The sequence below is a fragment of the Polypterus senegalus genome, chromosome 4, assembly GCF_016835505.1.
Source record: "Polypterus senegalus isolate Bchr_013 chromosome 4, ASM1683550v1, whole genome shotgun sequence".
In the NCBI taxonomy this organism is placed as follows: Eukaryota; Metazoa; Chordata; class Cladistia; order Polypteriformes; family Polypteridae; genus Polypterus; species Polypterus senegalus.
The window spans coordinates 234,752,786-234,767,769 of NC_053157.1; the positions used below are offsets into that span (position 1 = coordinate 234,752,786).

Here is a 14,984-nt window from a genome sequence, read left to right on the forward strand (position 1 = left end):
AATATGCAAGCTTTGATTACATTTTGCCTGAAGAAGGGGCCTGAGTTGCCTCGAAAGCTTGCATATTGTAATCTTTTTAGTTAGCCAATAAAAGGTGTCATTTTGCTTGGCTTTTCTCTACCCTCAAGAGAAGAGTGAGAGAGAGAGAGAGAGAGGTGAGCGAGTGAGAGAGATAAGGCGAGAGAGAGAGGCGAGAGAGATAAGGAGAGAGAGAGATAAGGAGAGAGGAGAGAGAGAGAGAGAGGCGAGCGAGTGAGAGAGATAAGGAGAGAGAGAGAGGCGAGTGAGAGAGATAAGGAGAGAGAGAGAGAGAGAGGCGGCGAGTGAGAGAGATAAGGAGAGAGAGAGAGGCGAGAGAGATAAGGAGAGAGGCGAGCGAGTGAGAGAGAGAGAGATAAGGAGAGAGAGAGAGAGAGAGGCGAGCGAGTGAGAGAGAGAGATAAGGAGAGAGAGGCGAGCGAGTAAGAGAGATAAGGAGCGAGAGATGCGCACGAGAGAGAAGAACCATCAGCTCAATTATGATCACATCACGCTCACCAGACAAAGTGTATCCATACTACTCATATTGCAAGACATCGCTCGTTTATCAAGTCAAAATTTATTAAAAAATTTAGCTCGTCTTGCAAAACACTCGTAAACCAAGTTACTCGAAAACCGAGGTTCCACTTGTATATATTATTTATCAGTGTTATTGGTTAGGAAAATTGATTTTTATGTTGATATTTTTGGGGGTGCGGAACGGATTAACTGGATTTCCATTATTTTCAATGGGGAAGTTTGTTCTAGATATGAGAAATTCGCTATACAAGCTCAGTGCTGGAACGAATTAAACTCATATCTCGAGGTTCCACTGTATGTTCTTTTCAATTGCGGCATCTTAATTAACCTAAATTTAAAATAATTATAAGTTAAAAGAGGTGATATCCCTCCCTTGGTGATACGGCGGTGAAAAATCACATAAAAGAAAGGATAACTTAGCTTTGTTTAATATCGGCTTACACTGCATATAAGATGGGAAAATCAAACAGCAGTGCTCAGTCCAAGAGTGGGGGCCTGGCGTGTAGAGTATGCGGTCATCGTCGCGGCATAGGAGGGATTTTCAGGACTGATTTGATGTAGTTTTCATCCATCCATCAATTTCTCCAAGCTTTTTTATACTGCTTTCTACACATGCAGGCCCCCAGATGGCACATAGTTCAATTTCAAACAAGGACAGAAGATTTTGTGCTGACATCAGACAACAGATACAAATAGCACTCACTTCTCTTGAGACTGACAACACATTCCTCCAGCTGTCCCTGTCCATCTTATCCTACGCTTGGCCCAACCATTCTAAATGCTGACACTCCTTGTACTAAATCTGGCTCAGCTATGCATGTACACAGAAAAGGAACAAAAATCATTTAGGAGTATTTTACAGAGACAGTGACATTACCCTTAATAGGATAACAAACTTATTATAACACTTGCTAAGTGTGCTTCGTCCCCAGTCGGCCCACTTGGTTTTTCAGCAGTTCACTTTGGCTACCTGTTGTCACTTCTCCGGGAGCTGGCCGATATTTCAGCGCTATCTCAGCCAAGCCTCATTCCATCCTTTGACCAATGGGTGAGGCACTGCATCCAGCTTCCGTATGGTGTGAGTGCACATACATAAACATTTATGGTTATCATACTCCAAAAAGGGCACTAAGCGAGAATCAGATTGCTTTTGTTAGTTGTCAGCAGTTTCATTCTGTTAAAGCACAAGTCACTTGTGATGCCAAGATGAGGCTGAAAAATCATCAGATGTCATGATGGATGGATTAAAAGCCAGAAGTCTACGTGACCATCATCATCAAGTCCTTCCGTGAGAACCTTAAATCCAAAGAGGACTGTTTCATTTATGTTAGGTAGAATGCCCAGAGGGGACTGGGCGGTCTCATGGTCTGGAATCCCTGAAGATTTTATTTGGAGTTTTTTTGTTTTTTCTGTCCACCCTGTTAATTAATGTTGACTTATTTTATTTTCTTACTGTGCCTTTTATTTTTCTATTCTTCATTATGTAAAGCACTTTGAGCTACTTTTTATATGAAAATGTGCTATATAAATAAATGTTGTTGTTGATGCAACATAAAAAGGGCCTCTTCAATTACAGACGCCATTCACAGATCGCAGTCAGAGAGCGTACGTGTGCTTTTTATTCTTCCTGTTACACTAACACTCGGCTGTTTTGTCACCACAGATTGGGCCGTCTATTATTACTATTATTATTATTATTATTTCAGATATGTCGTGGCTGGAGCTCTTGGCATTCACAGTAGCAGTAACACGATGCCATTCAACACTTTTGTGTTTGTTCCCGACACCCAAATGCCTCTAATTTCCGTCTGGCACTACCGGATGCATCTTGTGGCTGCACTACCAGCCAAAGATGGTTTGCAGTATCCTGACTGCATATGTATGAGGTTCATTAGCATGGTCCATATATGGCTGCTTCCGGGTGGAACTGGGCGGGGTTTAAGGTGCGCTCACTATTGGAAAGGAAGATGAGATAGCGGACTTGCAGTTCACTGTAGGTCGGTGTGTCGGTAAGAACACAGGAACTAATCCAACCATTGCAGAAACATTACTTTTAATGTTGAAATGCCAGAAATACACATGAGGTAGAACTGTACAGGTAGTTTTAGGTAGGTGAGTGTGCAGGGCTAGATTAAGACGAAATTGGGCCTGATGCTGCAACGCAAAAAAGGCCTATTTTTTCTCGGCATTGGTGCATGTACATTCGACACTCACCATACATGCCCACTCAGACCGACCAAGGAGCCTTAATTGCGTGCACGGCAACCAGCCAGCCTTTATTGAACATGAATAATAATAACAACATAGTATCGTGACAACTCGAGATTAACATCAAAATTCAATATCAATTGTCTGCAAAGTGCACGTAATGCAGAAAAGGCTAAACCAGATCAACTTAACCTACGCATATCGTCGCCCTAACTACTGCACTAGTGCTGCTTACTTATATTGCTGTTTTTCGAGTCTTAGCAAGTGCAAATTCTTCGATCGTGTCAGTGAAGTCAAGGCTGCGCAGCAGCTCATACTCAATGCTCATAAGCGCCAGCATGCTTAGCCTACCTTACCTAACAATGAAATACACAAAATGTTGCAATTCTCTTACGAAATGCAGTAAGAAAAAAATCTATTTGCAGAGACATTGGGTCAAAGTGACTCCGTTCAGGCTCTTGAGGGTAACAATTTGTCCGCGATTTAAATTTCACAATAGACCAGAATCCTGTCGAGGATTTTAAAAATTCTAAACATCCTTGCCGGTCCCGCGGATTGGCTTTTAGTTTTACCTTTACAGATAACCATTTAAATAGCCATCGATTTTTACTGTACAACTAATTTTCAAGGTGAAAAATGTACTACGTGGCACTTACCGAACAATAATAAAGTGTCAAGAATCCCCAAGACATTGCAAAAAAACACAGCTAAATTACAAAGTAAACTGTTTAATGTAAAATTCATTGCATTAACTTGAAATCTTCGGTTAACAATACAGTAATCCCTCCTCGATCGCGGGGGTTGCGTTCCAGAACCCCCCACGATAGACGAAAATCCGCAAAGTAGAAACCATATGTTTGTGTAGTTATTTTTATATATTTTAAGCCCTTAGAAACTCTCCCACACTGTTAACATTATTAGAGCCCTCTAGACATGAAATAACACCCTTTAGTTAAAAGTTTAAACTGTGTTCCATGACAAGACAGAGATGACAGTTCTTTCTCACAATTAAAAGAATGCAAATAGATCTTCTTCTCTTCAGGAGCAGAGAATTTCAGTGAGAGAGAGAGAGATCACTCACAAAGAAAAGCAAACAATCAAAAACTCAATACGTGTGCTTTTAAGTTTGCCGCGGCATTTTTTAGAGGAGCGTCAGTATCTTCTAAGCAAACAGCCCCTCTGCTCACATCTCCTCCGTCAGGCGCAGAGAACGTCAGAGAGAGAGAGCGAGATTAAAGCAAACAATCAAAAAATCAATACGTGTGCTTTTAAATATGCCGAGCACCGCAATAAAGCGGCATTTTTTTAGAGGAGCGTCAGTATCTTTTAAGCAAACGGCACCTCCATCAGGCGCAGAGAATGTCAGAGAGGGTGAGAGAGAGGCAGAGACAAGCAAACAATTAAGCTCCGCGCGGGATGCATATCTTATAGCATTGAGGAGTTTTTAGTTAATATGTAATACATGCTCTGATTGGGTAGCTTCTAAGCCATCCGCCAATAGCGTCCCTTGTATGAAATCAACTGGGCAAACAAACTGAGGAAGCGTGTAGCATAAATTAAAAGACCCACTGTCTGCAGAAATCCGCGATCCAGCGAAAAATCTGTGATATATATTTAGATATGCTTACGTTTAAAATCCACGATAGAGTGAAGCCGCGAAAGTCAAAGCGCGATATAGCGAGGGATTACTGTAAACCCAACCATGTTATATTTACGTCACAGCGTAAAGAATAATAGTAACTGTATAATAAGTAACGCTGTGTCGAGGCGTCCGAAAGTCAGACTCCAAATTTCATTCTAATAATTATTTTGAGGTTAATATAGCAAAGGAAAACTGTTCAGCTTTCTCGTCTATTTTCATCTGGGCCTATTTCAGGAATGGGCCTAATGCTGTAGCATCAATAGCACCCACCTTAATCCAGCCATGTCAGTGTGAGGTTCTAACAAGGCAAACAACAAATTAGTACAAACAGTATATAAATGTTTCACTATGCAATACAGAAAATGTCCAATAGATGGCACTATATCTGCACAATATCAACGTAAGGTACCGTATTTGCAATTACAACTTCAATGCGGCAACGTAACATATTTATATTCATATTAATACACAACATCTCTTAAAGATTTAATGCATTATCCCAATAATTTACAGGCCGAGTCTATATTAAACATACAAACATCCTCTATTTTACTGAATGAAATTGGCAGTAATAATAAATGCACAAACTTAATCTTTCTCCAGTAGTTCTGCTTTTACGTGGTACGTCTCTCACACTCACGGGTCTGTGCCTCAGTGCCTTAAAGACACATGAGCCTTTTTTACACACACAGACTCACATTTACAAGATGATTATGGTTTATAAAGGGTAAATTGTGCAATGATATGCTCAAATCAGCATATATACTGTATATAGATTTTTTTTGGCGTATGCGTTTTCCTGTGTTTTGCCATTCATGTACTTTCACACTTGAAACCACACAAAGTTTTATTAAAGAGACCACAAGTGAAGAAAATGGATGGAAGGATCTGACAGGTGGAGCTGATGAAATGTGCCTGTCACGTGGATTCGGTCAAACTCAAGTTCAAGCCCCTCCATGTCCAGTGGTCACAATTGCCCTCTCTCTCTTACTGATTCTCAGTGCTCTTGCTAATTTGCATTTTCTTGTTATCCCTCTCGTTTCTGTTCCCCTGATTTTTAACAAGACCCTGCAGTTGACGTGCCATTCTCAATGATGGACTCGGCTCCAGAGATTCATCTTAATCTGTTGACATTCACCTCCACCATGATGGAGTAACAGAGAGGGGGCCGAGTTGACCGAAAGGGACGGCAGTCTGAGACATGAATTTGGGCTTTCCGTCTTTGTTTGATGCAATCTGAAACTTGATTTAAATGAAATAATACGACTATCTGTACCTTCTCTTACATTAGTAAAGCACGGTGGTGCAGTGGTTAGCACGACCACTCATGGCTTAGGCCTGATGATTTGTGAAATGAACCATAGAGGGTCCAGGTGAGACTGACGCTATCCAACAACTAGATCAACTGGAGTCTACCAGGTCAGTGGGGTCTTCTCTGCTGTCTTGTGTGGTCAAACCCTGCACCCAGATATTCTCCATTTGGACTTCTGCACATTTCTAAGAACACAGAATAAGAGCAGGTGGACTGGGGACTCTAAACTGGTCCAATGTGGATGGATGTCAGTGGGTTTTAAAGGGGCCTGAGATGGACTGGACTGGACTGGACAGGCACCCCCATAGGCCTGCTGTGTGAGGTTGCTTCTCCGCCTGCAGATCTCAGTACTGAATTGACAGTGCTTGAGAATATTATGGAATGCAACATTTCTGTTTTAGTCCTAAGTGCACACCGAATCATCAAACGTTTCCCACATATTCTGTAAGTTTACATCATATAATAATCAGCGCTACGGTGTCAGTGTTGTGTTTTACAAATCCGCTTTCACCGTAAATGTCTGCCTGTGTGAGGATGCGAGTCTGTGGACACGATCAGCACAGACAAGTCACTCCACTGGACGATACTGGGGACAAAATTAGAAAAGGACAGAAGTATTTGGACCACAATCACTCCAGCAGATGTAACTGCGTTGATGGAAGAAATGTAGGGTTGTTGTGCATATTTGTCTGAGACACAGTTCATGAAGCCTATTTAATTACAAATGATCATTTAAATTCAATAAACATAATAGTGGTGATACTTTACTACACAAATAAGAGCTTATTACAGGAAAATCATGAGGTGGACACTTAGCTTTATGGTTTGTTTTTTTTTTTGAGTTTGCACAAACCTTTACAGTTTTATTATTTGTAAATAAGCAGCTCGTCTCCATTTGTGTACCTGACTGCAATTTCCACCTCCTGAAAACACTAAAACAAATCACAGGTAGAACTTGCAAATAGTATCTGTTTCACTTTCTTTGGTGTTTAATCACATTACTTACTTATTCCCACATTCCTAGATGATGGCCGGCCTTCTTCTTCTTTCCCGTTTCCTTCATTGGTTTTCTCTTCAAACTCAGAGAACTCCGATTTCAGGTTCACAGAATTCTGCTGGGCAGCCAGTTGTCCCGGGTCAATGTCGCGATGCTGTAAACTGGAATGAAATTCTTCAGAAACCTCTTGCTTGAAAACCTTCAGGGTGTCAAGGTTAAGTGAGACATCTTTCAGGTCCTCCACCTTAACTTCAATAATCTCCCTCTTGCACTCCTCCTCTTTGAAAACTGAAATTCTCCCTTCACAGGCCTCGGGCTTGACATTCTCTGGTACACCCCACTCATAGTCCTCTTCTTTAATGTGTGCCAGTCTTTCATTCACGCTGTCCTCTTTGGTGGAGGTCATTGCTGCGTGTAAAACTCTTCTCTCCCTCCCAAGTGTCTGCTCTTCTTTTCTAAGATTTGTTTCTCACATGGACAGTGCAGGCTTGGAAGCCATTAAGATACCTCAATGCAGCGCCTAATGTAAAGGAGGCGACTTTTTCTCTGTAAAATAAAAGTGATAGAATTACTCTATAAATTAACTAAAAATAACTTGGGACAATAACAAGAACAAAGAACTACCAGCTCAGTTTTTATGGGAGATATGAACTGATTTGAACCCTCGCTGTTACCCTAAGAAGAACGTTTAAAAATGCAGGGATTTTATTTTGAATCGGTTCATTCAGGCAGAAACAGGTCTACTTAACGTCTTGTCAAAATTTAACAAAAAGTCTGGATTTGACTTAAGACCACCACTTCAAAAACACTCTGCCTGTGACATACATCATGATATGACACACATCACCTACAGTGGGACCAACAGAATTGAAGAGAACACGTTCAGCACAAACACGCATCGAGTCACATTTTGACAGCCATTAAGAATATTCGGAAGCCGAATGACAGCTTCAGTGGACCTGCCTAAATGGCTGCTGATCTCTGTCTGCTAGGAGGGATGGCTCTTCCACCTGCCCACTCCATATTCAAAAGCACCCCTTCTCACAATCCACTTCACTGTCTCTCTCTCTCTCTCTCTCTGCCACCCTTATCTGTTTCTCTTTCTGGCATGGAAACGACTTTAAACCCCCTTGGCGTCACTTCCATCCAACCCAAAATGATTTCTCCGGATCAGAGGAAGCCCTGTCTTTACTCCACAGACCCCTGGATTGAATACCCACTGCCTGCACCCGATGACCCCACTGTTAGGAGTGACCACTTAAAATAAATCTGACATTCACAGCACTTTATCCTACACACACTTCTCTTGCTCTGTGAATTTCTATCAAACTGATAACAGCCGTTTTTAACTAGCTCTTCACTTGTGCTGATCAGTTTTGTACCCTTGTCCCAAACAGTTTCCCAGACTGATGTTTACTCCCTTATCAGGGATGTGCGTGTGTGTGTGTATAATATATATATATATATATATATATATATATATATATATATATATATAAACACACACACATATATATATATATATGTATATATATATATATATATATATATATATATATATATCCATCCATTTTCCAACCCGCTGAATCCAAACACGGGGGTCTGCAGGAGCCAATCCCAGCCAACACAGAGCACAAAGCAGGAACCAATCCCGGGCAGGGGTGCCAACCCACCCACACACCAAGCACACACTAGGGCCAATTTTGAATCGCCAATCCACATAACCTACATGTCGAACCCGGTCTCCTAACTGCGAGGCAGCAGTGCTACCACTGTGCCACCGTGCCGCCCATATATATATATATATATATATATATATATATATATATGTTGTAACATCCCTTTACCAGACGGGCAAATGAATCTTGCAAGCAAGTGGTGGTAATTATCAAATAAAGAGCTAATCAAAATGGTTTTTACTCACTTTCCTTCTTACTTCAACAAGCCGAAAAACAACGTCGTCAGGACAAAAAAAACTGCAAAAACACACCCCATTAAAACCCAACCCACATACAAGCACCCCAACCTTCCCAGCACTCCAGAGGCTGTTTTGTTAAGAGTGGCAGTTGTGTCTCTGACGCCCCCTTTTTTTTAACTATTTATAATTAAACACTCTGCCCAGTGGCAATTTCTTTCCCAGATCGTTACTATATATATATATATATATATATATATATATACACACACACAACACGTCTGTCTGTATGTCAGTCCGTTTTTTATGAGAGAACTACTTCACGGATTTAGATTGGCTTTTTTTTTTCTAGAATTTGCTTTTACGTTCCGCTTGATTTTACGACTTCTCTCATCGCGTTAAGCATCATATTCCGATTGTGGTACTGTTATATTTGAATGAATCCAAGATAGATAGATACATAATTTATTAATTCCAATATGAAATTCACATACTGTACTCCAGAGACACACAGCAGGCCCCTCCCCACTCACGCACCAGCCTCTGGGAGTGTACCTTACCTCCGATTAGCTAGCGAACAAGAGGACTACTTAAGGGTGTTTTTTCCCCTAGAATTTGCTTGAACATTCCGGTTGATTTTGCGACTTCTCTCATCGCGCTAAGATTCACAGTTCGCTTGCAGGAGCGCTATACTAATCCGCGAGAGAGGCTGCGGGCCGAGGGGACGGAGGGGAGGGGGAGGCGTGACGTCAGGAGTAGAGAGCTGGGTGGGGCCCTCCTCACTGTCCTGTTTCACTAATACGCGAGTGAAGTTTTGGGGGCGGCTAGTTTTGGATAAAAGCATGTGCTAAGCAAATAAGTGTAAATGTAAACATAAGTGTTGAGTTCAGACTTGAACGAAACAAAACCGACTCCACTTTGTAAGCTGCAGATCGCTATTCAATTTGAAGACTGTACACAAAGGATGAAGAACAGGACAGCGTGCAATGGAGGACACAACAATACCACAGAAGTCATTTTACAACTAACTCTTCTCGAACTGGCTACAGTTAAACCGCAGCCGTTCTCAAACTTTTTTTTTTGTCACGGGCCCCGTTTGTAACATGAGGGTCACTTCTGGCCCAATGCTCCCATTACACATGATTTGTTTTACTAATGATTGATCATAAATATACCAAAGCCGTATTTGACAACACAGGTGCCCGAGCAGACCCCGCTCTCATATTAGCTTGTTCGTCTCACTTTGCCCTCCGCCAGACTCGTTCATTCAAACCTGCAATGGTGTGAGGCAGGTTGTCAATGTGTCAAAGAGAGCTGTTATTTCAAGCTGACGATCAAACTTATCACCGTGCAGGTCATTGCAATCGCTGCTGGCCGAACGAGGCTCTCTCCCGTTTGGCACTTGGCTATTAAGTCCTCCATTTTGTGCTTTGTCAGAAATTGTCCTTCGATTACTCCCAACCGCGTTAGTGCGATGACAGAATTCTATTGTTTTTTGTTTGTTTGTTTTCCAGCGGCGTATGATATCCTGTTTATAATAGTCTTTCAACCCATTTTAAGCAGCCATGAGTGAGGAGTTCGGGGCACGAAAGGCTCCGCGATAAGAGCTCGCCGTCAATAAACGAGAGTGGGAATCCAAACAGCAGGGGATAAGCTTGACGTTTGGTCTTTTCACGTGTTCTTTGCCTTACGTTAATCATCTACCGTTGAAACATCCGAATTAGTCTACTTGATTTGTCACTAAGAGGTGACATGTAATTTTCTTTTGATGTGGTGTTTGTTTAACATGAGACACTTTTCCATCTCGATTACCGAGTAAATTGTGACACCTTGGCACACTCAATGTATAAAAAAAAAAACACTTTTAATACTGGTAGAGTTGTACATTCAAGTAACGCGTCCATTACAAAACGGCAATACTCAACTTCAGCACACCGCTTTCGTCCCGACACCAACCTCCCCTTTAAACATTAATAAAACACTCCCGTTACCAAAAGCTATAACCCAACATTAAACACAACAACTATTTTAAAATACAACAAACATTAAATCAGTGGTTCTCAACCTGTGGGGCGGGGACCCCCCCAAGGGGGGCGCGAAGATGTGAAAAAAAGAAAACAAGAATCAAAAATATGAAAAAGACATCTGTTGAAACCAAAACAAATTAACTTAAACTACATTCTGATACTAGAACAATAAATATAGAGTTAGATAAATGTCGATAAAAGCTAAGTAGGTATAATAAAATATGCATCTACATTTCAAAAAAATATTGGAAGGGGGGCGAGATTAAAACTGTTATGAAAACTCGTGTTGCAAATACTTAAAGGTTGAGAAACGCTGCAATAAATCATAATTAACTGTTTAATTTTAGCTGCAGCGCCGCAGAGCCTCCTGGGAAGGCAGTGTCATCCGTCACTACAATATATTTTAACGACCAGCGTAATTAGCCAACACAACTCTGAGGTCCTCAAAGGTTTAACTCCTATAGTGTTACAAACGATGTCTTGTCTTTCTTATTTGGGTTAAAGAGTACACTCTCAAAACAAAGCAGAAAAGGAAAACTCTCTTAATCTATCAGTTTGTCTTCTGCCACTCACTTTGTCTTTCTCTATCCCGTTAACACTCCTGCTTGTTGTTTCCTGACTCCTTAACTCACACCTCTTTACGGCTGCTCCTTCCTTTTAACTTTATCGTATACGAAATATTGTATAGGGAAAGTAATGTGATTGTCCAAAAATTCGATGTCGAGATTTTGATGAATCTCGACGTTTTAGACCACTCTGGGTCCGAAAATACCATTTTTGGAATTATGTGTGTGTGTGTACACAATATCTTCAGTACGCTTTCACCGAGGTCAACCAAATTCTGCATACAATTTCTGTATTAGGTACAAAACGTAGGTTTCTATCAACTTTCCGGCTATTTCCTCTAACCGGAAGTGCTACTTTACCTGAACACATACTTGATTTGTTTTTTCCATGAGTTCGATTTTTTCAATGTAACTTTTATAGTAATTGTTCAATATAATATTAATTTGTTGTTGATTGTTCTTTAATGTACATAATATCAAAATATAATCAGTTTTGCGGTTTACTCCTCAAATATCCATCCCCATATCTAAATATACGAGAAAGTGGAGGGGAGAGCACTCCCGATTTTTCTCCAAACCTCCTCCTGTCTCTCATCTCCAAAGACTCGTGTTCGCCCCCTCACAAGACAGACCCCTTTAATCAGGCCCTCCATTCACACTGTTCCACCCTTTCTGTCCCTTCATAGTCCGTCACAATATAGAAGGATTCTTGGGTGGCGAGCAAGGACACATATCTGAGGAAATGTCTACAATGAATGTAACAGCGACGTGTGTACAGGTGCCGGTCATAAAATTAGAAGATCATGACAAAGTTGATTTATTTCAGTAATTCCATTCAAAAAGTGAAACTTGTATATTAGATTCATTCATTACACACAGACTGATGTATTTCAAATGTTTATTCCTTTTAATTTTGATGATTATAACTGACAACTAATGAAAGTCCCAAATTCAGTATCTCGTAAAATTAGAATATCAATTAAGACCAATGCAAGAAAAGGATTTTTAGAAATGCTGGCCAACTGAAAGGTCTGAACATGAAAAGTATGAGCCTGTACAGCACTCAATATTTAGTTGGGGCTCCTTTGGCCTGGATTACTGCAGCAATGCGGCGTGGCATGGAGTCGATCAGTCTGTGGCACTGCTCAGGTGTTAGGAGAGCCCATGTTGCTCTGATAGTGGCCTTCAGCTCTTCTGAATTGTTGGGTCTGGCGTATCGCATCTTCTTCTTCACAATACCCCATAGATTTTCTATGAGGTTAAGGTCAGGCAAGTTTGCTGGCCAATCAAGAACAGGGATACCATGGTCCTTAAACCAGGTACTGGTAGCTTTGGCACTGTGTGCAGGTGCCAGGTCCTGTTGGAAAATGAAATCTGCATCTCCATAAAGTTCGTCAGCAGCAGGAAGCATGAAGTGCTCTAAAACTTCCTGGTAGACGGCTGCTTTGACCTTGGACCTCAGAAAACACAATGGACCAAGACCAGCAGATGACATGGCACCCCAAACCATCACTGACTGTGGAAACTTTACACTGGACCTCAAGCAACGTGGATTCTGTGCCTCTCCTCTCTTCCTCCAGACTCTGGGACCTTGATTTCCAAAGGAAATGCAAAATTTACTTTCATCAGAGAACATAACTTTGGACCACTCAGCAGCAGTCCAGTCGAGACCCTTCTGACGCTGTCTCTTGTTCAAGAGTGGCTTGACACAAGGAATGCGACAGCTGAAACCCATGTCTTGCATACGTCTGTGTGTGGTGGTTCTTGAAGCACTGACTCCAGCTGCAGTCCACTCTTTGTGAATCTCCCCCACAGTTTTGTTTCACAATCCTCTCCAGGGTGCGGTTATCCCTATTGCTTGTACACTTTTTCTACCACATCTTGTCCTTCCCTTCACCTCTCTATTAATGTGCTTGGACACAGAGCTCTGTGAACAGCCAGCCTCTTTAGCAATGACCTTTTGTGTCTTGCCCTCCTTGTGCAAGGTGTCAATGGTCATCTTTTGGACAACTGTCAAGTCAGCAGTCTTCCCCATGATTGTGTAGCCTACAGAACTCGACTGAGAGACCATTTAAAGGCTTTTGCAGGTGTTTTGAGTTAATTAGCTGATTAGAGTGTGGCACCAGGTGTCTTCAATATTGAACCTTCTCACAATATTCTAATTTTCCGAGATACTGAATTTGGGACTTTCATTAGTTGTCAGTTATAATCATCAAAATTCAAAGAAACAAACATTTGAAATACATCAATCTGTGTGTAATGAATGAATCTAATATACAAGTTTCACTTTTTGAATGGAATTACTGAAATAAATCAACTTTGTCATGATATTCTAATTTTATGACCGGCACCTGTATATAAATCTGAAGCCCTGCCTGCAGTCACTCCATCCATACAGACGAGTCGAGACGCTTCAGGCGCCCACATTTCGAGATCCACCGAGTCAGCCTTGAAATTCCAGGGTTTGTTATTGACGTTTAAATGTTATCGCTACGATTTTAAAGTACTCGAAAATACATTACAAAAACTTGTGTCACGGTTTTAATGTCACAGCTACGCACCCCTCCATTCTCTTAACTCACTTATTTAAGCCCCTGCATTAACCCGGCCCTGTACAAAAGTCCACACGGCATTTCCTGAGGGGCTCCGTTAGTACTGTATTGTAAATGCTATTTAGAGTAAAATTCGGACAGCGGTGACACCCTCTCCTTCTCTGTTTCTCCCTCTTTATCACCCTTTCTCCATGTTTATTGCCCTCATTCTGTCCTCTGTTTTCTATCCCCAGGACTGCCCTCCCCAACTCCTGCTCCACTCTTTCCTCTCCTCTCCCACCCGTCGTTCTCATTGCTTACCGACACTTCTTGACCTGCTCCTCGCCGCTCTTTTTCTCTTTATCTTCTCTTATTCTGCACCTTTTATTCTCAAGAATCTCGTACGACAGTACGAGACATCAGCCAGCGGCACAAAAACAAAGAGAAACAGAACGAGTCACCAACGAGCGACTCAAGTGAAAAACGTGACACAAGTAGGTAAACACTGCCATCTACTGGGCTGAAATATGATTAATTATAATCGTTTCGTTTTGCTCTGTAATTGAACAGAAGTTTATTTTCCTTTCCTCTCCAATTCTCGCCAAAGTCCCTACAGCATCCACCACGAGTCTGACTCTTTTTTCTTAACATACATATAAGCTCGCTGTGTGAGAAGGGCCGAAAACTTTCCCAAGGACAAAACTCATCCTGGAAAGTCTTTGTTTGAGCTCCTCCCGTCAGGAAGACTCTTTACGCCAATCCGTGTAGGCGCAAACAGACTACAAAAGAGCTTTTTCCCATCTGACATAAACTTTCTGAACTCTGAATCTCTTCAGTCTGAGATCATTTTTAATTAAATATGTGCAATAAGCTATATTGGTGATTTGCAATATACTAATGTATTTCAATATAGAATATGTAATGTACTATTTATTAGATAGATAGATAGATATGAAAGACACTATATAACAGACAGATAGATAGATAGATAGATAGATACTTTATTAATCCCAAGAGGAAATTCACATTATTAATATTAATATTATTTATATTAACAGGTGCAATAACAATTTATGCTGCTGTACTTTGAGCAATAATAATAATTTGCTCTGGTTACTTGATCACATAACACTGTATACGACATATTTGGAATTATTTGACTTTTCTTTAAATGCACCTTGGGGCTGTCACAAAAAGTCATTTCGTTGTGTTACACAATGACAATAAA

The 14,984-nt window shown here is 41.1% G+C and overlaps 1 protein-coding gene across 1 annotated transcript in view; it reads right to left on the minus strand.

The window, feature by feature from the left end:
* The window catches only part of LOC120528183 (zinc finger protein 501-like), a 29,884-nt gene extending 15,681 nt beyond the window's left edge, over window positions 1-14,203 (minus strand). The window contains exons 1-2 of the mRNA XM_039752268.1: window positions 14,078-14,203; window positions 6,727-7,263 (exon numbers count right to left, since the gene is read on the minus strand). Of these exons, the coding sequence (XP_039608202.1) occupies window positions 6,727-7,123 (397 nt within the window). The 5' untranslated portion in view covers window positions 7,124-7,263; window positions 14,078-14,203. The remainder of the gene's footprint in view (window positions 1-6,726; window positions 7,264-14,077) is intronic.
* Window positions 14,204-14,984: the final 781 nt, after the last annotated feature.